This window comes from Lycorma delicatula, chromosome 4 (assembly GCF_047948215.1).
Source record: "Lycorma delicatula isolate Av1 chromosome 4, ASM4794821v1, whole genome shotgun sequence".
NCBI classification, from domain to species: Eukaryota; Metazoa; Arthropoda; class Insecta; order Hemiptera; family Fulgoridae; genus Lycorma; species Lycorma delicatula.
In genome coordinates, this window is record NC_134458.1 from 13,021,706 (window position 1) to 13,049,062 (window position 27,357).

General features: G+C 30.8%; 1 protein-coding gene across 4 annotated transcripts in view; it reads left to right on the forward strand.

Moving 5' to 3' along the window:
- The window catches only part of mon2 (Mon2 homolog, regulator of endosome-to-Golgi trafficking), a 195,224-nt gene that overhangs the window by 68,132 nt on the left and 99,735 nt on the right, over nucleotides 1-27,357 (forward strand). For all 4 annotated transcript variants that reach the window (XM_075362346.1, XM_075362343.1, XM_075362344.1 and 1 more), the window contains 4 exons: nucleotides 1,366-1,519; nucleotides 12,795-13,031; nucleotides 15,344-15,570; nucleotides 18,966-19,097. In XM_075362346.1, the coding sequence (XP_075218461.1) occupies nucleotides 1,366-1,519; nucleotides 12,795-13,031; nucleotides 15,344-15,570; nucleotides 18,966-19,097 (750 nt within the window). The remainder of the gene's footprint in view (nucleotides 1-1,365; nucleotides 1,520-12,794; nucleotides 13,032-15,343; nucleotides 15,571-18,965; nucleotides 19,098-27,357) is intronic.

Consider the following 27,357-nt stretch of genomic DNA (forward strand, 5'->3'; position numbering starts at 1 on the left):
AGAAGAACAATTGCTAACATGTACAGGAACCAAACAGCAACAGTAGCAATTGAAGAACATAAGAAAGAAGCCATAATAAGAAAGGGAGTCCGACAAGGATGTTCTCTATCTCCGTTACTTTTTAATCTTTACATGGAACTAGCAGTTAATGATGTTAAAGAACAATTTAGATTCGGAGTAACAGTACAAGGTGAAAAGATAAAGATGCTACGATTTGCTGATGATATAGTAATTCTAGCCGAGAATAAAAAGGATTTAGAAGAAACAATGAACGGCATAGATGAAGTCCTACGCAAGAACTATCGCATGAAAATAAACAAGAACAAAACAAAAGTAATGAAATGTAGTAGAAATAACAAAGATGGACCACTGAATGTGAAAATAGGAGGAGAAAAGATTATGGAGGTAGAAGAATTTTGTTATTTGGGAAGTAGAATTACTAAAGATGGACGAAGCAGGAGCGATATAAAATGCCGAATAGCACAAGCTAAACGAGCCTTCAGTAAGAAATATAAGTTGTTTACATCAAAAATTAATTTAAATGTCAGGAAAAGATTTTTGAAAGTGTATGTTTGGAGTGTCGCTTTATATGGAAGTGAAACTTGGACAATCGGAGTATCTGAGAAGAAAAGGTTAGAAGCTTTTGAAATGTGGTGCTATAGGAGAATGTTAAAAATCAGATGGGTGGATAAAGTGACAAATGAGGAGGTATTGCGGCAAATAGATGAAGAAAGAAGCATTTGGAAAAATATAGTTAAAAGAAGAGACAGACTTATAGGCCACATACTAAGGCATCCTGGAATAGTCGCTTTAATTTTGGAAGGACAGGTAGAAGGGAAAAATTGTGTAGGCAGGCCACGTTTGGAATATGTAAAACAAATTGTTAGGGATGTAGGATGTAGAGGGTATACTGAAATGAAACGACTAGCACTAGATAGGGAATCTTGGAGAGCTGCATCAAACCAGTCAAATGACTGAAGACAAAAAAAAAAAAAAAAATGCATTTCAAAAATATAAATCATCATTATTTCATCTCTAAACCATATGAGTTCTCATTCACCTCTTTTGATTACAACTTAAGATCACTTGTAGAAATGTTAGGTCTGAATTTGTGATATTCTTTAATTATTTCTGTTTACTCTAAAAATTTTGTTTACTTCATTTAATAATGTCCAACATATTTAGATTCTGCAAGCAATTGCAGTTCTATAACATGTTTGATAAATTTTTTTGTTCAGTAATTTTAGATGTAATGATGAATACCTTGTCTAACATTTGTATGATAATACCTTGTTTAACAAACTTTAGACAAGGTTATTGTTGTTGTTTTTATTTATCCATGTCTAATTATTTATTTTTTTATAGGTGGTTCATCAGCTACTGCTCAAGGACAGCCACCTGCTTTACTGGCTGGAATGCCTGTTGGACCAGGTGTATCCCCTCAACCTGGTTTCTTTTCTCGTGGAGTCTGGTTGCCTGTTGTTATAACATTCTCCAGTGGGCAAGCAAAATCAACTTAGTAAGATAATTTTTTAATTTACTGTATATTGTTTTTGAATCATTTAATATAAATTACAGTTAATACCTCATAGAATTAACCATGGCTCACATATATATATTAAAAGGTGGAAGTTAATGTTATCATAAAAAACTGAGATGCCAACTGTCGCGGGTTATCCAGGGGGGGGTGACCAGAATCGTCACAAGGTGGGTGTCTTTCCCTACAGTGTGGTGGGGGGGGGGGGGGGTTGGTATGTCACGGGTTATCCATAATTGCTACGGATTTATTATATTAAACATGGAACTATGAGTAGCCCTACTTTTATTTTTACTTACATTACAGTTTCATTAATGTTGATAGTAAACTGCTTGAAGGATAGAATGACATTTGTAATTTTTGATAGGTTATTGTATTTTGTATAATAAAATTTTCTTATTTTTTCTGAATCAGTGTAACTAGTTACATTGAAGTTGGGGTTGCGGAAATGTTAAAAATCTGTTATTTAGCAGTGAAAGATTAAATGTTTCCTTATTGAACCTTCATCTAGTAGCAAAAGTGCTTTGGACTGAGGTACAACGAGCCTAAAGAAAATAAACAAAGTTTGTGTCAGAAATTTAGGCTAGAATCCACAAAAGAATGGTCATATCTTATTTTAGTGGCTAAGTCGCCAAATTTTATATTTTTTACCATTTGTAAACATGATATTTCTTTGTATATTGTACATTTTATTTCCAAAATGTTCATAGAGAATTGTAGAATGCAAAATTGTTCTAATCAGTTACATTTTTTATGCCAGTAAGTTTGAATTGTGAAGACAAGATTAGTAATGCAGAAATGTTGTATATAAATTTTGTAGTTTAATATAATTTGTGTCATTCATATGCAGTCCTATGTTTCACTTTATGTTCCTGGATACATTACTTATCTGTCTGTAATCCCTTACTGATGTATTGTACTAAGGATTAACATGTTTCCTGAAAGTATTTTAGAAGGCTTTCTCCTGAAAACATCATAGTTTTTCTATTGAGCCTATAATGTAAATGCTACAATGTATAAAATGATTTTGTTGTTATTATTATAAATAAATAAATAAATATACAATCAAGCGATCAAAGTTGCTAATCACAGATAGTTGTAACAATTTTCAGAAAAAAATATGGAAAAGTCTTTGAATGAACAATAGTGTTAAAATTTGTATTTGATGATTCTTGCAATCATCAGCATTAGAAGATTAACTTCTAGCATTTTATATTAACAATTGTGTGATTGGAGGTGGCATGGTTTATTGGAAAATAATAAATAAAGGTGGCATGGAAAATTACATGTACAATTTTATTCAACATATTTATCCTTGATGCAGGTAGCAAAAGAAACCTTTAGCGGTACCCATGAGTTCATATCATTATAATAGGATGATTAATAAAAGAACTAATTAAAAATTCAATATTTAACTAAATAAAAATACATGAGTTTTGTAGCATGATACATAAAAATAAAACAAAAAAACATAAAAATTTAAATTGAAAAATTAAGTTTAAAAAAATATATAGAATCAGAATGTATAATTATTTAAGTTTACATTGGAATCAAGTAAAATACAATAAATTCATAATTTTAAAAAAAATTGAAAAAAAATAATTTCAGTATGAAGAAATAAAAAAAAAGCATTTGATTCTTTGATTCTCCCTTTTTTCCACGAGTATATGGCTGTTCTATTTTAAATTTGTTACCATTTTTTTAAATTTTAACATTAATTACTAAATGTGTTGATTCACATAACAGAATTTCTTTACATTATTTTTCACCATAGCACTAATTCACTGATATTAATTAAATATACAAGTAGCCGTACTGTGAGTATTTGCTTTATTAACCATTATATGTATAAGTGTTATTGTAAGTGTTATGTGTGTTGTTTGATATATAAAAAATTACTAATTTGTAATAATGCATATTAACTTAGTTAAGTACAAACAGCTAGTAACCATGACAGTAACAAAATAACAAGTTTGTTTACATTTATAGAAAAAAATATCTTGATATTAGGAATAAAAAGGAAACTAAGTCTGGATTGACCATATTCTGCCTGCCAAAAAATTGTACAAGATGTTTTCCTCATTTAAATTATAATCAAATTTATAAGTAATAACAGTGGTAAAAATAACAATTTTTGAATTGCAGGTTCAACATAATTGTACATATCAAATAGTATAGACAATGAAAGTAAATAAATAATCTACACAGTAACTTGTTTTAATAACAAACAAGTTACGATTAACACTTTAATGTAATGTAATAGTATCATGCAATTGGACCTAACTTATACAATTATAGTGTTGTATTTATCAAGACAACAAAGTTACAAGGCGCATATTGCCAAGTCATAATAGAAATGTCTAAATTCATGTGTAGAACAAATTGTAATCATTTATGAATCACAAATAGTATGTAATAGTTATCTCAAAACATAAATTGTAATTACATTCACTTATTGATTTATATAATGAATCAAAGTTACAATCAGTTGTACAATAAATAGAATAAATCATAATGCTCATAAATAGATTAGTTTATGTAATAGTCGTAAGTAACTACATAACACCATAAATAATCTGATTATCTATGTACCTAGCATTGCACCAGTCTAGGATTTCTTATAATATTGTTTGTGATGTTTTATGCATTAAAAAGTATCCATTGGCCAGGACAATCATGTTGCCAATGGAAATTATGTGTACATTATCTAGGGTTGGCTGAACCTCTAGATTGATTGTACCTAGCACCGCAAAGATCTAGGATTTCTTTGGCTTTGTTGTTCGTGAAGCCTCATGCATCAAGATGTATCCATTGGCCAAGCAATCACATGCCAATGGATTTCTTTAACAGTGTTATTCATGTTGCCTCAAGATATTCCAAGCTTGGGAGTCCAACTCTAAGCAATGTTGGATATACCATCTTGATGCTTCAATGCAACCAAAGTAGCTTGGGACTCTAACCTCAAGCAAATGATGAGTATACCATCTTATTGCCTTAATGCAACCAAATTAGCATTTAGCCTGGTAGCCTATGTAAAGAATAGTATACATGTTTTGCGCTGTATTTTGTATGCATATTTGTTTGTATGTATTTGTTCCTGCATGTCGTACAACAGTCTGTATGTTGTACAGGTGTGTGGGAGCAATATGAAAATGAGAATTACAATTACATCAACAAAAGTATGTATCTTAGAATATACATTAATATAATATTTAAATACAAAGCAAATGAAATTACATGATAATATCAAACCATGAATAACAAATCTAATAAATTATTGTTACAAATATCATTATAACCTTTAAGAAATATGTTATTACTTATTATAATATATCATTTAATTCAAGCACTTAAAATTGGTAATAAACATAGTTTATGCATAGGTCTTTTTAGCAGACCTTTAGCAGTATTTACATCGGCCACTCTTACAAGATTATCAGAACCAGGATAAACTTGAGTGACTATACCATTCTTCCATTGCAGTGGAGTGGAATGTTCATTGATGATCAAAACCAAATTGCCAACAGCAAGATTTTGTTTGGGAAACTGCCATTTATTTCATTGCTGCAAATAATGCAGATAGTCTTTAGACCCACACTTCCAAATAGACTGAATAAATTTTTGCAATGGTTACCAGCGTCCTAAATGATTGACTTGAATTTTCTGATAACTGGGCTCAGGCAAGGATGTAAGTGTAGATCCAATGAGAAAATGTCCTGGAGTTAAAGGTTCAGGATCTCTATGGTCTGTAGAAAAGAGAGAATAAGGGACGGGAGTTAAGGCAAGCTTCAGTCTGCGTTAAAATTTTATATAATTCCTCAAAGTTAAGAGTCGTTTGACTGATAACACAACACATGTGATGTTAGATGCTTTTAATTGCGCTTTTTCACAAACCATCAAAATGAGGAGACACGGGAGGAATGAATGACCAGTTGAAATCTTGTTTAGTTGAAAATGATTGAATGTTTAATTTAAAAGTATCTGATTTAAAGAGTTGATGTTAAGTTATGATGTATGTTTTTAGCAGAACAAAAGTTAGTACCATTGTCAGAAAAGATTTGATTAGGAATACCTCTACGAGATATGAATCTTTTTAAGGCTGCAATGAATGACTGTATAGATAAGTCAGAAACTAGTTCTAAATGTATTGCCTTAGTTGCAAGACATATAAACAGTGCAATATAAGCTTTAGTGAAAAACTTAGATCGCTGCCTGCCATGGCGTATCATAATTGGATTGCCATAATCCACTGCATAAGCAGAGAATGGTCATGAAGGAACTACTCTAAAACGTGGTAGTTGACCAAGTTGTTGAATTTGAGTTCTTGCATTAGACTGTAATGTAATAGGATGTTTTACATGGTAGTATAATAAAAGAGTATTGCAGTCTGCCTCCTATGCATATTAAACTTGAGTTATCCAAGAATGGATCCAAAGAGATAAGTTTACTATGTTTGGCAATAGTTTGATCATTTTTAATACTATGTATCTCATGACCAAAATGAATGAACTGTGATTGTTGTAAGAAGAAGGTAAGTATGTGGTTTAATTCCTATGTAGTCAAAGGACCTGAATTTCGTTCTCTCTGATTAGACTTAGTATTATAAATGAATCTAAAACAGAAGCTAAATATGCAGAGTAGCTTGTGTAAAGATGAATATTTCTGTGTATAATCAGGTATGACAGTAGATGCATATGACAGTAATGTAGATGTGTGTGTTTTTTGCTAAACATTCTGGATTCGAATTGCAATTATTAAAGGTAAAATTATTATTACTTGGTCAATAGGAAGAAGATCGTGAAAGCCAATTTGGACCATGCCAATCAGAATGACGTCAATTACCGTATTTATTCGAGTACCCCCACACTTTTTTCTTGGAAATGTAGAGAAAAAATAAGTGTGGGGGCTTACTTGAAACATATCCTTTAGCCAGGATAATTTATGTAAAGTAAACATTTCCTTAGTTGTACCTAAATTCAATCACATAAATATGGTTACATTAGGCTTTTGTTTATCAATACCGGATGCCGCTTATACAGAATACATCCTTAATTATTAGCATCCTGTTCATATTATCGATAGGAACGAAGTTACGGCATTTTTATAAACCTGATTCATTCTGTATAGGCTGCATCCGGTTCTAATGACACTACAGTTACAGTATCAGTTACCCATTGTCGTCTTGTCTATTCCCCAAAGTCATTGTACTGTTTGCATATGTGGACGGTTATGTGCATTTTATCTGTTTAGTTTATCTTGTAAAGTTTAATACGGTGATTTGTTTTAATTATGGCATTAAAATGAGTACAAAAGAACAGCGTCTATGATCTTTTACAGTAAATGAAAAACTGCATGTTATAGAGGGGGCTGAAAAAATTGGAAATCGGGCGGCAGGAAGAAAATTTGACGTAGATGAAAGCTGCATTCAAGACTAGCATAAGAAGAAACATCTTCTGATGAAAGGAACTAATAAAAGGTCTTTTTGTGGGTTAAAACCAAAATACGCAGACATAGAAAAAAAATTGTATGACTGTTATGGAAAAAAGGAAATGCGGTTATGCTGTCACGACAGAAATGTGTCAATCATATGCTCGTGAAATCGCTAAATCATTGAATAAAGTTGATTTTAGAGCAAGCCGTGGATGGATAACACAATTTTTTGCACGAAATGATTTGTCAATAAGATGAAAGACGACCATTTCTCAATGACTTCCAGATGCTTATGAACAAAAAATATTACATTTTCACAAATGCATAATAAATCTTAGAAAAGATAAAGGCTATTTGCCTTCTCAAATAGGAAACTCTGATCAAACCCCCGTATATTTAGAAATGCCATTTGACAAAACCGTAAACAAAAAAGGTGAAAAAAGTATTACGATTCGCACTGGTGGTAATGAAAAACAAAGATGTAGTGTTATACTTTGCATTACTTCTGATCAATCAAAATTACCTCCGTACATTGTTTTTAAAAAAAAACTCTTCCTACCGTACAGGTAAATGGAGTTATTATCAGAGCACAGGAATCAGGTTGGATGGACGAAACCTTAATTTTAGATCGGATTAGGTGTGTATGGCAAAAGCGATCAGGAGATTTATTTAATAAATAAATACCGATGGGCTAATAATAGATAGTTATCGGGGGCATACGACTGATAAAATGAAAGATATTTTAAAAAAGGGTGTGACAGACCAAGTAATAATTCCAGGCGGATTGACATCTCTATTGCAACCACTGGATGTCTGCATTAATAAACCGTTCAAATCTGCATTAAAACAACTGTACAGTAAATGGATGGCTGATGAAAATTTCTTTCTCACGCCTACAGGAAGAATCAAACGCCCAGATTTTAACCGGATTTGTGTTTGGATAAAAGATACTTGAGAAGGTATTTCCACGGAATTAGTAAGGAAAAATTTCAAAAATGCGGAATATCTAATGAGCTTGATGGTAGTGATGACAATCACCTTTGGCAGAGCGACATGGAGACTACCGGTAACTCTTCTACAGACATTGACAGTGACAGTGATTAATTAAAAATAAAATCCCATATTAAAAAGTGTGTTGAAATGATCCTTTTTAATGTGATACTTTCTTTTCGTTTTATTGGCCTACTGATTCTGAACTAAACTAGTACTTACGGTAATTAATTATTAATCTAATATTAATATTGTAATTTAAATGAACGAATTAAATGCTTTACTTTCTGAATATTTTTGTATTTACGTATTTTTTTTCATATCCGTCGCACTTTAAAATACCAGTTTATCTCAAATTTTTTTTTTTAGATTTTAGATTTTTTTTTAGGTTCAGAAAATCGTGGTGAGGGGCCTATTCGTGGGCGTGGGGCAACTCAAATAAATACGGAAATTTGCTTGGAGGACAACCCCTAGACAGTACGTGAGCAGGATTATCTGAAAACTTAACGTAATGCCAAATAGAATTTACGGTATTTTGTCGGATTTCCGAAACTCTATTGTTAATAAATATCTTCAAATAGATGGTTATCTATGAATCCAGTAAAGACCAACCATAGAATCAGTATACAAGTTCATTTCATTAAAATTTATCTTTAATGCATTAGTTGCCTTTATTACTAAGTAAGTAAGTAACAAACGGCCACATAATTAAAGCCTTAGTAAATTTATTGTTTTAGAGGAGCCAGTTTTGAACTTGAACACAGTAAATTAGATGAAATGGTATTGTCAACAAATCATGTTCAGATATAAATACAGAAACTGTAATCCTTTTTTTGGGGCATGGGAAAAACCATGTATTTGAAATGACTTAAACTTAATATTATAATTAGGAATTATAGATCTATTTAGTTTTATAGATTCAATTAATTACAACTGATTGTAAAGAGCCAGCCATTGAGATAGTATTGTTTTGGGTAATGTTTCATTCCAATCAATTTTAATATGCCATAATGATTGCATAAAACATTTATGAGAAAACACGATGGTAACAATGAGTCCCAGTAGATCGAATATAGTAGCTATGATGGAGAGGATATTTCCTTTTATATAGATGTTAGAATTATTTGGGTGAGTGACTTGATAAAGTAATATGACTGAAGTATTATTCCAAAGAAGTTCATATGTATTGTTCTTGATTGGATGGAAAAGAATAATTATGATCAAGGGAAACACTAATGGAGTTGCTCAAAAACCAAGTATGTAACAAAAAACCATACTGTAGTAACAATTTAGTAATGTCAGTTTTTAGTTGATTAACTTCATCAAAGTTATTTGAACCTTCTTTCTTTTTCCTGTTTAGCCTCCGGTAATTACCGTTCATATAATACTTCAGAGGATGATATGTATGAGTGTAAATGAAGTATAGTCTTGTACAGTCTCAGTTCGACTATTCCTGAGATGTGTGGTTAATTGAAACCCAACCACCAAAGAACACCAGTATCCATGATCTAATATTCAAATCCGTGTAAAAATAACTGACTTTACTAGGACTTGAACGCTGGAACTCTCGACTTCCAAATCAGCTGATTTGAGAAGATGTGTTCACCACTAGACCAACTCAATGGGTTAAGTTATTTGAACTTGTAATAATATCATCATCATAGAAGTCATTTTGACTAGCATTACAAGCTTCTGGATAATTAATTTCATTTTCCTTTGCTATTTGTATTAGATATTGTTTGGCTAGGTATGGTGCACAAGCAGTTCCACAAGTTACCATACGTAGTACATAGTGTTTTATTTCCTGATCTGGAGAATCATGCCACAGTATACGTTGTAAGTTTGAATCGCTAGGTTTGACTAAAACTTGTCGGTACATTTTTGTTATGTCTGATTTAATGACATAATTATGTGTTCTAAATCTAATCATTATAGAAAATATATCTTGTTGGACTACTGGACCGATTAGTAAAGTGTCATTAAGTGATAGGCCATTGGAAGTTTTAGCTAAACCATCAAAAACTACTCAAAGTTTAGTAGTTAAACTAGATGGTTTAAATACTGGATGGTGGGGTAAGCAGCACACATTAGCTCATTTAATTAATAAGTCATCGGGGTTAATTGATGATATGTGACGACCCAGATCTAAGGATGAAGGTAGAATAATCTCTTTTGAGCTTAGAATCATTGTTTAACCTTTATTCTAAATGCAAAAATCTATTCCTAGTATTAACAAAGGAATCACATAATTGGATGTTATCATATTTACATGGTAATGAAACCACAAATCTACCTTGATCATTTCTTGTCAAATTAAATTGAAAATGCTTTTCGCATAAGGAATTGTTTTTAATTGAAATATCAGTATTGATTGCTTTGATCTTCCAGAATTTCTCAATTATATTAGAGAAAATTGTAGAATCGTTACAAGAAAGAAGTGATGTAGTGGGATTATTGTGCTTAACGTTAGTTGGAATAAAACCGCTAACTATATATCCTAGTTTAGTCTCTTGGAGAATAGGATCATTAAAGGTTTGAATAAATTTTCCAGGGAGAATGAGACTCCAGTAAAATTGAGCTCCAATTAATATATCAATGCCATTTTTACTGTTAAAATTATCAGCAAAAAATAAATTGAGTCAATTTAAGATGTGAAACGTCAAAGGTGAATGATGGGAGGCAATCTGTTATATTTGAAAAAACCACACATTGTACCTCAAATGAAACATCCATATATAGAGAATGCAATGTGATCACAACAGTGTATTGAGATTGTGAAATTGAATTGTTTATTCCAAAAATGGGAAGTTTACATTTCACAAGTTAGCGCCCTAGAATTCTACATGCATGAGAATTACCATTAACATCAATGCCATTACATATTGCAGTAGGCAAAACTACTAGCTTGTTCAACTGCAGTTTAAACAAGAAATAATTATTGTTTTCAAACCTTTTGTTATTTGATTTAGAATCAGTACTCCTATGCATATGTACAAAGGTATTATGTTTTCTAAAGTAAATGTTACATACAATGGAAGAATGACATTCATTAACAAAATAGGTATTACACAAACAATTAAAGCAATAATTATGATGTTTTAAAAGGTATCTACCATCAATAGATAGATTTAAAAAATCTTCACAATATTGTAAGCTATGATTTGAATTACCCAATAGACATTGTTGTAAATTAAATTTTGAATAACAATTAAAATTATCTCCCTTAAAAGTTTTAGTATTTGAAGTGAGTTGTACAGTGAAAGATTTGGATGTATTGTAAAGCTGTCTCTTAGCGTTGTTTTCATGTTTAGAAGGTTGACCTATTTAGGTTGGTGTTCTCAAGAATCTTGCAGGAAGTCTTGAAAGGTGGGAGATTCTTTCACTAATAATTTCTCCTTCTACCTTTTAAAAGTGTTGTAATCAGATTTTGCCTAAAAATTTCATGTTACAAATTCAAATGTAGTAATTGGTATTTGCAATACCTCAAGAGCATTTACATGAGATGATACTTCATTAATAAAATTGGACAAAGTGTCCAAAGATTCTTCCTTTAAAGCATTTAAATTTAAGATGCAGTCAGCATTGCAGAAAGCAATTAAATATTTATTATTATATCTCCCTTTCAATAGTTCTAATGCAATTATGTAATTTTCATTTGTAATTGGCAAATTCTTAATAACGGCTAGCACTTCATCCTTCAAGAAAGAATGAAGATAATGCAATTTTTATGAATCTCTTAAGTCATTTCTACTATGTATTAGATCATTAAATATGATAGTAATGTTGCCAATCTAAGACATTGCCTTTAAATACTGGTAAGTTAATTGGCTGTAGTTGGATTTGGTTAATCTTTGAATTTAAATCAACTTCTTGATTCACTGTTTTTTGACTATTTTTTATCAAAAATTGCAACTTACATTCAATGGTGGTTAAATCATCTTCAACTTGAATGTGGCCTGATAAGAGAACATCAAATTCAGTCTCATGGTGTGATTGAAGATTCCATGTAAATCATGAAGATTTGACAACTTGATTTCTAAGGCATAAGTATCATCCATTAATACATCAAACTTGTCAGCAAATGTATATATTCTTGTGATGACAGACTATAGTCTTTCTTTGCTTTAAAAATTTTTCCTTATCCTTAATGAATTAAAACTAATAAGTAATGCACATCCTTAATATAAAAATTAAATAAATAATGTTTTGATATTGATCAATGAATACATCATCCTGCTCAAATCAGTGTAAAGTTGGCAACTCTTATCAATTCATGTCACTGTATTATTATAAGTTGTTGAAGCTTTGAATAATATAACTAAGTTTTATAATTTGAAGTTAAGAGTATCACAATAATCCTTTCACATATTTGTTGGCCAGAAGACCAAAAAATAAACAATTTAGATTCACATAACAGAATTTCTTTACATTATTTTTCACCATAGCACTAATTCACGGATATTAATTAAATACACAAGTATCCATATTTTGAGTATATTCTTAACTATTATATGTATAACTGTTATTGTGAGTGTGGTGTGTGTCATTTGATATATAAAGAATTACTAATTTATAATAATGCATATGAACATAGTTAAGTACAAACAGCTGGTAACCATGGCAGTAACATAATAACAAGTTTGTTTACATATTTAGAAAGAAATAGCAATCAAATATCTTGATGTTACAAATAAAGAAGAAATGAAGCCATATGGGACTGACCAAAATGTGTTTACTTTTTACTTAAAAATCTTAAGATTATAACTGAAATCTTAAACTATTAACTAGTACTTATGACTATAATTATAGTGATTAATTTTTGAATGAAATTTTACAGCTTGGAGATGATGGATAAAATTGAACCTCCAGTTATTCCTGATGGATATGGCATATCAGTAGCTTATGCTTGTTTGTTGGATATAATTAGAAGTGTCTCCATAGCAGTCCAGGATGGTGCGAGTGGTAATGAAAATGAAAAAATGAGAAATTCCAATTCTACTAGACTTTATGCACAGTTAATTAGTTCAAGTTGGTGTGGTCTTCTTGCAGCTCTTAGTCCATTGTTAGATGCCAGGTAATTTTTTATTATTATTTCAACCGTGAGCATGCATTTTATATGTTAACAAGAAAAATAAAATGAAATAAATGTTGCTGATATGCATCAGGGAAAAATAACATAATAAATATATATTAATACATATCTTAATAAATGTACTCTAAATGAACAGATCAATTGTCAATATACGTGTGTAAATGTATATTTATATATATTTTTTTAACTATTAAAAAGTTATTTCTAATGCAGTTGGAATATTTTGCATGTCTTTAACCAAAGTGGTTTCATTTATGAATTAACAATAATTAAGGAATTTCATTATCAGTTGTAAAAATGGAAAATTTTACTAAATATTGCCGATTTTGCTGAGTCACAATATAAACAAATACTATTATAAATAATTATTATTAAAAGAGTTGATCTATTTCTACTCTATATTAATCTCCCTTCTTGATATAGTAATAGACAAACATGTTTTCAATATATTCATTTGTAAATTGTGCCGTTTTAGTCATAGTTGTTTTCTCTAATAATAATGTACTTCATTTAACCAGTCCCTTTGCCAGAGTGAAGGTATTATGTGTAGCACTGAATATCCTCCCAGTACTTTTTACACATTCTGAACTTTTTGCCCTTTCTAATGTTGAAAATGTTTGTGTTGTGAGTTTTTTCATGCGAGTGTGAAGCAAGTGTTTTTGTTCTGTATTTTCTTGTTTAATATTATCTTACGTGTGGTGTTTTCTGGTATGAATATATATATATATATATATACATATTGTTACCATATATATGTCTAATTTAATATCGGTGGGCGTACACAATAGCAACAATATGGGCTGGCACACAGTATGTGGACGCGCTGATACAACCATCACTCCCACCTCGCAGATGACCACGCATTTCTCCCACCATAGTGACGCTGCAGCCCCACCCCTCTCAGGCTCTAATAAAAGAGTGTGCATGAGAGTGAATTTGAAATTCATCTTCGACCACCACCTGGAGAAGACCAAGAAGAAGATGGAAGAAGACAGACGTTCCCTGGCCTGCTCAACATGGGACCTCCCGGCGGATGCCAACATCCTTGTTGGAGCAGCAGTAGCCAGCCCAGCGTGGGATTGCTCGGGGAGAACGCCTCAGCCACGCCAGCGAAGGACGACCGACGCCGACCCGACACTGTGGGGCTCTGGGGGCCACCACTGCCACACTGTAGTGGGGACCCAACTGCCCCTGAGGGAAAGCCTGGTCGGACTTCAATGGATGAGCCATAACTCTCTGACTTTGCTGGAGACCAGCTTCCGGACCCAACAGCTCTTCTCAGAGCTAACGCAAAAAATGGCTCTTTTCAGGGCCACCACAAAGTTATGGATTACAAACCATCAAAGCCATTTGACAACAGCCCTTCTCAGGACTACCCTAAGGTTAACAATTACACGAGCTCCCGAAGCCAATTGATGACAAAGATGGCCCTTTCCAGGCCCACCACCCACCATAAGGTTAGTAAGTGCCATGTGCCGTCAAAGCCATTCAGCGACAATATATATATATATAAACTCAAATATCCTTCGGTGCTGCCGTAATATTCTGAATCTGTCTTTTACTTTTTTCAGAAACAAGCTGATATCTAGTAACAATCTCTTAATGATATATTATGGTAAAGTGTAAAAAAATCAATATATTGTTATTAATTCTATTTGCTCAGTTCTTTGAATTTTTTCATCTTTACCATGTGAATAATTCCAGTTTCAGTTCAATGGCCAAGAACAATTTGTATGAGTTAAATTGCATGATCTATCAGATTCATATTTATTCAGTAAGCTTTCATTTGTTAAAAGATGGTAAATTTATTAATGGAGTACTAAAATAATGATTAGTCATTAAATAAAACATCACAATAGCTTTTTCTAAATGAAGAACCTTACATTTGTCATAGTCATTGTAAAATAATTAATCAAAAGGTCTTAAAATATGAGGGTAATTTGATGAATTGTATCCTGTACAGCATTAGCTTCATTTGGAACATATCAGATGTTTAACATGCAGAAAAATAAAAGGTTAAAAAGTAGAAATAAATTGAAATAGTTGAATCAATATTGAATTAACCATTTCCTGTAGATCACCAGAATAATGCACAGTTCCAGGTTCAATTTTCTCTTCTCACTCTTGACATTTAGTAGTTATTAATGACAGGCAATGTCAAATATAAAATAAGAGGATTAATATCTACAGAAAAAGTAGGGAATGGAAGGATTCATGATATCTGACAAGTGAGAAAAATTTAATTTTAGATTACTTTTTAATATTATTTTATATTTTTTTTAAATGTGTTTCAGTACTGATGAGACAACATCTGAGAATGTTTTGAAAGCAATCCAGACATTTGCCAGCTTATGTGGAAGTCTTGCCAGCTTATGTGGAAATCATGCCACCATAGGTGGAAATCTTGATTTACAAACACCACAAGATGCATTTATCACAGCTATTTGTAAAGCATCCTTGCCACCACATTATACTTTAACTGTTCTATTAAATGCAGTTCCTTGTGGAGTTGGGAATAGATGTGAGTTAATTTAGTTTTTAATTAGCATTTATGTATTTATAGTTAACAATAAAATGCTTTTTATGATCTTAAAAATATTTTGCATTTTTTTTTTGTAAATTAAATATTTTTTTGGCTATTGAATTACTTGCCAATAGTTGAAAAAAAATTATTAATAGAGTTAACTTGGTAGAGAATACAGTTAAAAAAGGTATATTTGAGTTAATTTAAGTGCTTCTTAATTTTATATTTAGCAGTTTTGTCTGTTATGAGATTATAATAGAACCTACCATAATAAAGTTATGTGTTTTCTAAGAGGAAACATTATTTGGTTTATGTTGTTATTTTTCTGGAATGCAATTACTGTACTAACAAACAATTATTGTATTACATTGAGCAGATGTGACTTTATTAAGTGTGATTTTAGCTTGTTTCACAAGCATTATCTGCTTCACAGAGTAACCAAATTTTGTAAATTATATAACAGCCATCAACAATGATTTGTTTGTTATCTATTTATAGTAATAATTTTATATATTTAATTTACAATTGTATGGTTGTAGTGAAAGTTTTTATTTTCTGTAGAGTGTCAGTTATTTGAAATAATTTTGAGACAATTTTGGGTTTCCTCTTTTTATCCAAATTAGTTTTGAAAAAGCTGAAAAGATAATTAGTATTGTGTAATTTTATAGTACAATCTTTTTTCGTTTAATTAACTCATTTGTATATTTAGATAGTTTATTCATGCACACTGTTCATTTGTTCAAAAAAGAAGTTCTTAATTAGTAAATATTGTAAAATCACTTTTTGTTGACACTTCACAGATCCTGTGGACATGTGTAATAGACAGAATACAATTTTGATTGAAAAATTGCTTGGATATGTTGTTGGATTTTTGTTTATTGTTGTAGATTCTTGCTAAGGATGAACACTTCATTGTAGAATAGCTAATTTTTAGTTTCTGCCATAATTTTGTTTGTAGATAATTTCGTTTTTAAAGTCAGTTTAAAAATATCTACTCGGTTAACTGTATTGTCTACTCAGTTTTAAACTGGAAGGAATATAAGTTTTACATATTTTAAATATTTCAACATTTAAAATAATAGAATTGTCAGCAGTAATTTCATCTAAAATTGTTAAAAATTATTTTAAAATACTTTTATCTGTGGTCAGAATTAAAATATTTTCATGACAAGATCATTTAGAATGGTAAATTGCATAAGCAGAAAAATCTTGGTAATAAATGTATAAAATTAAGTTTTTATTATTCATAATGAAGTGTAACACATAGGTGGCCATAAGTGTTAATGGGTGATTTTGAATTTTTCATTGCAAAGCCATTATTTGAGTTGATTGGGCTGTTATTCTGTCATTTCATTTCATTTAGTGCAGATTAGTTGCAATGTTAATATGTGAATAGTACATTAAAGCATTTTATAAGAATGGTGTTAAGAAATTTTTATCATCGCTGTCAGCTTCAATGTTAGAATTTAGTTCCTGCTGAGATGATGTGAGAAGATTTTGAAACTAAAGTTTCAGTATTGAGTAGGAAGCATTTAGGTTCATTAAAAAAATGTCCAACACCAGAATTCATCAAAATAGTCAGAGCCTTGTCCCTGCAATCTGCAGCATTCTACATGGGAACATGGTGTCTTAAAAGGTTGACATTTTTTATTTTGTCATGCTTTAGGCTGAATATTGACCCTAGATTTTAACTTTTATTTTTATAAGATTAGATAATCCAGAAATCCTGAATCATGTGATTTTAATGGGCGAGTTATATTTGTTAAGTTTATAGCTAAATGTGAAAAAATAAGGATTTCCTGAAAAATCATTGTATATCTGATGAAGCTCTCTTCCATGAAAGAAAGAAATTTTATATGAAATTGTGTGAACAGTGTAATTTTAGCCTTTCAGTACGCAAAGAAGTATGAAAATAAAGGTAAATTTAAATTTAATTACTTTTTTTAAATTTAAATCACTCGTTTCTACACTGCCTGTGTATTGAGATGTAAATGTGTTTGTAAATAAAAGTACAATTAGGCTTATTTTAGAATTAAAAATGTTTATATTAATGTACAGGGACAAAATCTGACGTGTGTTGTTAGGTTCTATTTAAGAAGGAAATTCCTGCTACCTACTTTACATGAGATTTGAAAAAAAAATTGTGTTTATTGAGCTACTACAATGCCCCTGTTCCACATTATGTTCATTTTTGTTAACTAAATGTGCTTAGTTTTGTAAAATGTTACATGCTTAAGATAAGAAACAAATCTTTATTACTATATATATATATATATATATATATATATATATCAAAGACGAAAGTATAAAAACAGTTTACCACCAAGAGTACAGAATTCAGTAATGCTTCTTACCTTATGCTTATTGTTTTTTTTCATGATAGTGCTATCGAGGGTTTCCCTCACCATCAGTTAAACGATTTCTTTTAAAAAATTACACATTAAATTCAAAACATTAAAATTATAAATATATAAAAAAATATGTAGTCATAAATATTATAAAATTTAAAAAAATTTGTTTTGTGGCTAGCCACACATACAGTATTGTACTGAAGTTACTTGAATTTATTTAAACTATATAAATGTGCTGCTATCTAAGGCGGTTTTGATAAGAAAGTCATTATCAAATTCTGTCTGTAGATTAATCAAATTAAATTTCTGTCTATACATGTATATATAATGTTTTTCTAAAATATTTAATTTTTTTTTATCACATCCTTTTGCAATTTCCACTACATTTAAATTTGTATCCGAATCTTTGATTGAATATTTATTGATTATTAAATGATCTGCAAGATTGGAGAAACCTAATTTGCAGTTTTTATAAGATCTAAAATGTTTTGCAATCCTTGCCCTAAATGATCTACTAGTCCCCAATATAAATTTTGTTACAATCATCGCATGGTATTTTATAGATGCCACACAAATTATTAGGATCATTATCATCATTATGAATTTTTAAATGTTTTATTATGTGATTGTATATAAGCAATTTTATATTTTTTATCATTGTAAACATTAACCATGTTTTCAATAATGTTAGTATAGGAATATTTTATCTAAATATTTTCATCAACACTTTTATTATTTATAGGTATCAATGTTGTTTCATTATTGGATTTTAATTTCTATTTTTTATAAATATTATCAATTAATGTTCCGCTGTTACGAAAAAACAATAAGCATAAGGTAAGAAGCATTATTGAATTCTGTACTCATGATGGTAAACTGTTTTTGTACTTTTGTCTGTGGCATAATTATTACAGAGGGAAATATGGACAAATACAATAAAAAAGAATTGGTTTTGCTAAGTTAATATCTCTCTGTGTGTGTGTGTGTGTATATGTGTGTGTTTTAAAGGCAGTTTTTAAAAATCATGTTATATTGTTATAGTACATGGAGGTGGAACAAATCAGGAAGGCAATGGCCAATATGGTATTGGGGGAATGTATGGAAATGAAGTGGATTATAAACAGCAAGTAGTTGCCGTTGGGACTCCTCTTCCAACACCATCAATGCCTTTAGGTAATTTTCTGATAAAAAGGATTCTTCGGTATGTGTTATTTGCCTAAAGCTTCTATGTCTTTTTACCTATGGCTATTATCTCAAGATTTGTGTTATGATGTAATACCTTTTTATCTTGTATGAAATAAATTTCTGTTTTGTGTATGTGTGTGCATGTGATTTTTTTTGGATTTTATTGTGTTTAAATCTTGATACTGCCTGTTCTGGTACACTAGCAGAAAAATGCAGACACATCCTTTTGCTGTAATTAATGTAAAATTTAATATAATAGTAGCACTAAATATTCCCTCTTCTGTTTTTTATTAGTTTATTTACTAGTTTTGGGATGAATTCAGCCAGTGATGACTGTTTTTCTTATTTTTATCATGATACCACCATATTCATATTGTAATCAAAGACTTGGTCCAGTTAGTTTTTGAAGCAGTCCTGATTGCTAATTATTTGTTTTTATTATTGTCCAATAATTTTATATTTAGTTAGTATCTGGACAGTTTTCAGAGCAAACAAGTGTTTTATATCTGTGCATTTTTTCTGTTTTTCTTTTTTTTTTTTAATAGAATTCCATTACTTTTTGATGTCATGGAAGATTTTGCTGAAAAATCAAATTTCTTCATTCTGTATTTGTGAAATTACTTTTTCCTTTAAAATCTGCAGACAGTCACCACTTTTAATTTTTCCACAAGAATAGTTTTTTTGCTAAGGTTCTGAAGAATTATTAGCATTTCTAATCGCATTACCTTATTCTTGTTTATTTTATTTATCTTTGTTTTTATACTTTGACAAAGTAACACCATCACCTTGGTTTGGCTGTACCTTGGTGTTGTATCTATTTTCATTGCAGTAAAAATACAAATGAAATAACTAAACATTATTATTAAAAAAAAATATTTATTAAAGATTATTATTATTTACAATAATAATTAAATATGATAAGAATACTTGCATAGAATACATTTGTTTCAGTGGCAGAAAATAAAAATGTCACGTAAAAACTATCTAACACTAACATCAAATTGCAAATTCATTTGTTAAGTCATCAGTGTATGGTAGGAAAAAGTAAAAACAAAAATATTCCTTTGTTTGGATTAATGCTACTATATATTTTTATTTTTTATCTGCTCATTATTAATGCTTCTTTTTAAAACTGCTTGATCAGCTAATGCTTCTGCTTGTTAAATTTTCACTTTTGCCAATTTAAGTAGTCTAAATTGCTTGTATATGCACATTTTTCTGTGTAGTAGTTTTTCATTATTAAACTTAATTTAACATCTCTGTTTTCCTTATATTTTGTGTAGATCAGTTGAAAAGAAAACATTCAAAATTTAGTTATTTTTAAATTGAAATCACACATATTTCTTCAGAAAATGAAAGTTTTATTGAATAATGAAATTTTTTCCTCATTTGTCTTGTAATGGTTCTGGGATTTGTCACACCATTATACATTCCACTGCTGTAGAATTTAAGCTATTTAAATGGGTAATAACCACAATGTAATCATTCACATTTTTGAATCTACATTTACAGAAGTTGCTTCTGAAGAGTACTTGATTTCTTTAGTGCACTGGATAATATGACTGACTCTTTCTTTTGTCATGTTAACAATTTGGATTAGATTATATAATCGTAGAAACAAGAATCTTGTTGGGTATTTATTCAGATATATTTTATATATTCTATCAGCTATACTCAAATGGTTTTAAAAACTGTAAATCATAGGGATGTCACAGTAGTAATGGGTGATTTTAATGTCAACATAAGCATAGAAACCATTGGAAAACTTGTGGAGGTCATCAATTATGAAGCACAATGAAAGAGATCATCTGTTACAATTCTGTTTGGAAAGCAATCTTGTTGTTGCCAGCATGTTTTACAAGGTACCGAAGAGAAGACTGCAGCACACATGCTGAGCCTTTCAGGATACTCCTAATAATATCGTCCAAAATCAGATAGACTGTATACTGATTAATGAAAATTACCAAAATGGGATAAAATTGGTTAAAGCTTATCCAAGAGCAGATGTATAATCTGATCATAATCCTTAATTGTTACTCTAAAATTGATGCTCAAAAATATCAGAAACCAAAGAGTGGTTAAAAAATTTATGTACAGATACCTGAAGCCAAGGAAAATGTTCTATATAAGATCTACAAATGCCTAGATAAGATAAATATTGAGGATATCAATGAGCAAGGGGAAAGCTACAACACTGAATACATGATCTATCTAGATGAATACTTATGCAGACTACAGTTAGAAAGGAAGATGGATGGATCGTCAATGAAATTTTTAATGTGATGGAAGAAAAAAAGATTGTACAGGAATCAAGATGCTCATAGATATAAAGTGATTCAAAATAAGATTAGACAGAAAATAAGGTAGGCTTAAGAATAGTATTTTGAAAAGAGATGTAAGAATTTGAATAACCTCTGCGTAAATATGATCTATTTAACTTGTATAAAAAAGTCAATGAACTGGGCAGGTTTGCAACAAAGAAATAGAGCTATTGTACTTCATGACAGATCGACCATATCTGCTGCTAAAAAACTGCAGCAGTGAGAAAAAATGCATTGTGGAATTGTTTGCAGATGAAATTGAAGAAAGGGTTCAGAACAAATGCCTTTTTGTAGAAGAAATATTGCCAAGGTAGAAGTAATTTATGCCTTGAAGACAATGGAAAGAGTCTGAAGAGCTTTTTCCAGTGACATCCTCAAGCTTGTTGATGATAATCATATTGGGATTTTGCTGGAATTGCTTAATAAAATATACAGAGTTGAAAACATTGCATGTGAGCAGTTGTTTTCTATTTTCATTTGTTTGAGTGTGGTAAACTTTATATGAAATTTGATGTCTCATGAGTTGTAACTTTTTCTTATGATCATCCGCATTAGAATATATCAAAAGCTTGAAATAGATATAAGCAAAACACAGTTAAGATTTTATTCCAGCCTAGGAGTGCAGGAGACTGACTCTTTTCTTATTTGATGTGTTGTCCAAAAATTTTTGGATGTAATATGGATGTGTACAGATGCATTGTTGATTATAAGGCATTTGGCAAAATCCCTCATTGAAGGATTAGGGAACTAAAGAAATAATGAAATCGGAAGACCATAGAAATTTTGGGTATAATGAATGATAGGATGATACCATTTAGGTAGAAAATTTATGTTGATTTGGAGGTAGTGGACTGCATAGGATAATGCTAGGGCTGGAACAATCCCTTGGACCAGAATAAGAATGAAGATATTTGATATATAAAATAAACAATATTTAATAACATTTAACTATAAGACATAATAAATACACATAATGATACTATATACTGGCTGACAGAGCTGAACCATACTACTTACAAGCACTGAGCGCAACTGCTCACTGGCGGAGCAAAGTCGATGTTGCTCGTGATAAACATTAAACGCGACTGATTTAATGATTGGTTACAACCAAACCTTACTACAAGTTCTCCCACAACTTCTCAATGTTCAACATGCAGCCGGCCAAAAAGTATATTTTTTAATATACTTTTTATTAGCTAAACATGAAAAAGTAATAAACAATTAAATGAAACAAACAAAATTACATAGTGCTAATCAAAACAGTTATACAAAATACACAAAAATATATATAAACAAAATTAAAGGTAAAGTTCATGAAATTATTATTTATCATGTTTATTGGAGACTGGAAATTTTGTATAATTTCACAACAGGTTGCTTAAATGTTCCTTACTCATTACGAAGTGTCACCCCCTGCACCAGGTTGTCTCTTCCGGTATGAATGTAATCAATAATCGCTAACTTTCAGCATAGTGGTGGTAAGTTATCTTCTTTAACGATGACTACAATACCAACCTTGAAATTGGCTTCTATCGCTGTCCATTTTTAGTGTTGTTGAAGGGTGTTCAGGAAATCCGTTGATTACTTCTTCCAGATCTGCTGGACATGCTGCCAATGATCCAACCTGTTAACAGCTATATCACATAGGTCTTGGTTAGGAATGGTAGTCAGAGGTTCACCTATAGAGGAAGTGGCCAGGAGTAAGGTAGGTTGTATCTAAAGGATTGTCAAATAATTTTGTCAAAGGTCTTGAATTTAGACAAGCCTCAATTTGAGCTAATAGAGTAGCCATCTCTTCAAATCTTAAGCTGCTATTTCCAGCAACACGTTTAAGGTGGTATTTCATAAATTTGATGGCCGCCTCCAAAATGTGGAGAATATGATGGTATAAAAGTCCACTGGCAAGATTCCGTTGTCAGTGTTTCAGATATTTCAATGCTTTTATCATTTAAGAATTTATATAGTTCATTTAGCTCATGATGCACTCTCCTTCAGTAGAAAGTAAACTAATCTTTTGTTTCCGCTAAGGAACTGATTTAATTTCAGGTGTTTTCAATGAATTTGGCCAACTTGAAGAATCTACTCTAAAAATGTCATTTAAAGAAATATACATATATATAATATTACATGATTCACAAGACGTGTCAAAGACGACTCTTGTTTTCATCAAAGTAGTTGATTTTTTAAATACCACATGATGAGACAGATAATAACATGGTTCATCTTTCACAGCAGGCTCAGCTAGTTGTACGTGACCTAATAATTGATATTCATTGAGAAAATTGTGGTAATTACATTTCAGTTCCACACTGTTGATCAATTTTTGTTCCAAAAAATGTAGTTGTGAAAGTGCAGTAGATTTTGATACGCCTAGTGTGGACAGGTCTTCATGTAGTGGTAGTTTTGCAATGAAATGCCCAGACTAATCTGTCACTGTGTTTTCTGTAAAATGTTTCTCACATAGTTTTTCTTCTTGAGACCAAGTTGGTTGGTCGATAGCCTCTGTCTGCCAGAATTTCTGAATTTGCTGGTCTAAGGCAGTACTATTTGTACTATTTCAAGCAAAAAAGGCCTGATTCAATTAAATTCTGCGAAGATTTGTGTCTTGATTCGTTAAGTATTCACCGCTTAATATCCACCCTGTTCATTATTTTATAAAATTGGATAGCTTCCCTTGTAAGTTAATTGGTCCATATGTAAGATTTTTAAAAATAGTTGAGCCCCAATAACATATCTCCGTATTGGGGTGTGTTAAAAAATGGATCAGCTAACCTAATATTAGGTAGAATATTCCAATTTTTAAAATCAGTAGGCATCATGGGTAATTCTGAAGTTATTTTTGATAAAAGATTACAAGTTATGTTCATCGAAAAGTCGGAGTGATTAGAAGCTATTTGCAGTGACGTGCTGTATTTGAAATCTGAAGCAAGGCTATCAAAAGATTCTAATGGGACTGGGTTTCTATACTGCTTAAGTTTTAACTGCTGTGGAGATCTTCAGTCATAAAATTTACTTGAGATCCACTGTCCAATAGGACATGACATAACTAAAAATTTCCATAACCATTATGAATTCGGACGAGTGCTGTAGATAATAATATTTGTGGCTGGCTATTCTGGAAAACATGACAACTAGTTTTCCATTGATATCGCTTTTTTTGGTCACCATCATTTTTTAGTTTTGGTGGTACACCTTGTTTTAAATGCCCAATTTCAAAATGAAGATGATGAATGAAGATTGATGAGGTTTGCAATTCTTAAGAATATGATTAGATTTTAAGCATTTATGCATAAATTGTTACATTGTATTTGATTAAAACACGGTTTAGGTTTTAAAGACATATAAGTCGGACATTTATAGATTATATGTTGATTCTTACAAATAACACACACTTGGTTCATAAACATATATGATAAAACAGGCTTATTTTGCTGTTTGTTATTTCTATAAACATTTGATGCAGAAGTGTGTATGTCCTTATTACTAACACTACTAACTAATTGTTCCATTTGGCATTTTCTTTCCTAATTAACTGATCTAGCTTAGGTACTTCTTTATCATTATAAGAGGATTCAAATTGAGTTCGTGTTGATACATCAACTCTGTCAAGAAAAATTTGTGCTAATAATAATTCATCTACTGGAACAGCAATATCTAGTGCTTTAATTGCAACTCGGTTACAGACTAATTCATTTATAAGATGTCTCAGATTAGTTGTTGGTCGTTTTGCTGCTTAAGGAAGAGACAAAAAGATTTTACATGCTTATTTGTAATTAATCTTTTATTACCGTAATGATTACAGGTAAGCAGTGCTAAAATTAGCATCTGCAGTAGGAGGACTTTGAATCAGCTGTTTCAGCTCCTGTTCTGGAGAAGCAATAAGATAGTGAAATTGCTGTACATTAGTCAAAGATTCATTATTTAAAATAAGTCTTTCATAGGCATCCTTGAACTGGTACCACTCTGAGAAGTCACCACTAAATGATGGGATTTTAATAGTAGGTAACTGAAAACTCTGCTTAACTGCAGGAGTAGTTGGTTCAGTGAGAACTCTAGTTTCTTGTTTTGTAGTTGGAGGCTGTTGTATTTTGAACAGTGATTCTAACTGGGACACAAGCTCGTCATATAAATTTTCAAATTCTGCTTGGTACTGCGAATGATGTTCGTCATCCTGTAGTTCTAACTGGCTTTGACATGAATCAAATTCTGTTTGATATATTTCAAGTCTTCTATATTTTGTGTGTAATAACTAAATCTGCATGATTTTGCTCATTGTTAATAAATGTTTTTGTTCTAGGTAAACTAGCCTTAATTATTTCCCGCTTTTTAACAAGTTTCACTTTTTCTGATTTATCCATTTTCAATTATCAAAAAGACTAAATGATAACTAATGAGCTTGTAAAACAAATACAGTTAAAAAATAATAAATTGTAGAAAGATAATTATAAGTCATTAACATGGTTTGTTTTAGAAATCAAAATCAGTTAAAATATAAATAGTGGAATAATAACATAAATGACATAATAAAGGTATGGCTAATAAACGAAGGAGATAAGGATGTGAAATAGCTGTAAATTACGTAATACATTACTTGGCAGCTGGCAATAAGAAATCTGCTAGGCTTGAACTGTGATAATTTGGCAACAGTCTGCTCGATGTTGTCATATGAAGTAAATTAGCATAAATTATTATAACATGTAGTCAAAGAACAGAACTTGTTAAATCCAATCAATATATATTTTAATAAAAATTAATTCGCACAGTAAAATAACACTAGTGCTTACATTGTCACTTGTAATGAATATACGAGGCATAAATACGCAAAATATTAAGTCCACATATGTAAAATTCCTTAAACAGTTTTAAGAGTACGCGTATTACGATTTTGACGTTAGTTTTCTGTCCAATCACGAAAACAATAAAAGAGATCGTACAATAATTACCAATTGTACATATAAATGTTCAAATAGTCACACAAGTTCATAACAGAAGTTCTCATATCCAGTCCAATTAGGAGGACCAAAAAATTATGAAGGATTAGGGAACTAAAGAAATAATTAAATCGGAGGACTTTAGAAATGTTGGGTATAATGAATGATAAGATGACACCTTTAGGTAGAAAATTTATGTTGATATGGAGATATTGGACTGTGTAGGGTAATGCTAGGGCTGGAACAGTCCCTTGGACTGGTATGAGAATGAAGATACTTGATATATAAGATAAACCATATTTAATAACAGTAAACTACAAGACATAGTAAGTACACATAATGATATGATACACTCGCTGATGGGGCAGAGCCATTTTACAAGAAAACTGAGCACGATGCTCGCTGGTGGAACAAGGTAGATGTTGCTCATGACAAACACTAAACTCGACTGATTTAATGATTGGTTACAACCAAACCTTATTACAAGTTCTGCCACCACTCCTCTGTCAAACATCTCATGATGGACTAATTACTGTCCTTAAGATGAAACATCTGAATTATCTAAACTTTTAAATTCTTGAATTTATATTATAACCAATAGGTTACAGTATTCATTGGCAAAGAATTATCAGAGGAAATAGAAGTCAGAAGTGGAATAAGATGGGGTTGAATATATCACCTACTCTCTTCCATATATACTCTTAAGGAAATTCTCATAGAAGCCCTTGAGGGAGAAATAGTTATAATTAAGGCTAATGACATTATTATTAATAATATATGGTATGCTGATGATACTTGATTTTGGTGATATGTGATTTTGATGGGATGTATTGAGGATACCCCACAGGCCATTAAACATAATGTCAAGTGTAGTGATTAGTTTGGCTTAGCACTGAATATCAGGAATACTAAATTTATGCGAATCTCAAAGAGATCTAGTAATAATAAAAAACTCATCATAAATTAATATAATATTGAAGAAGTTAATAAGTGTAT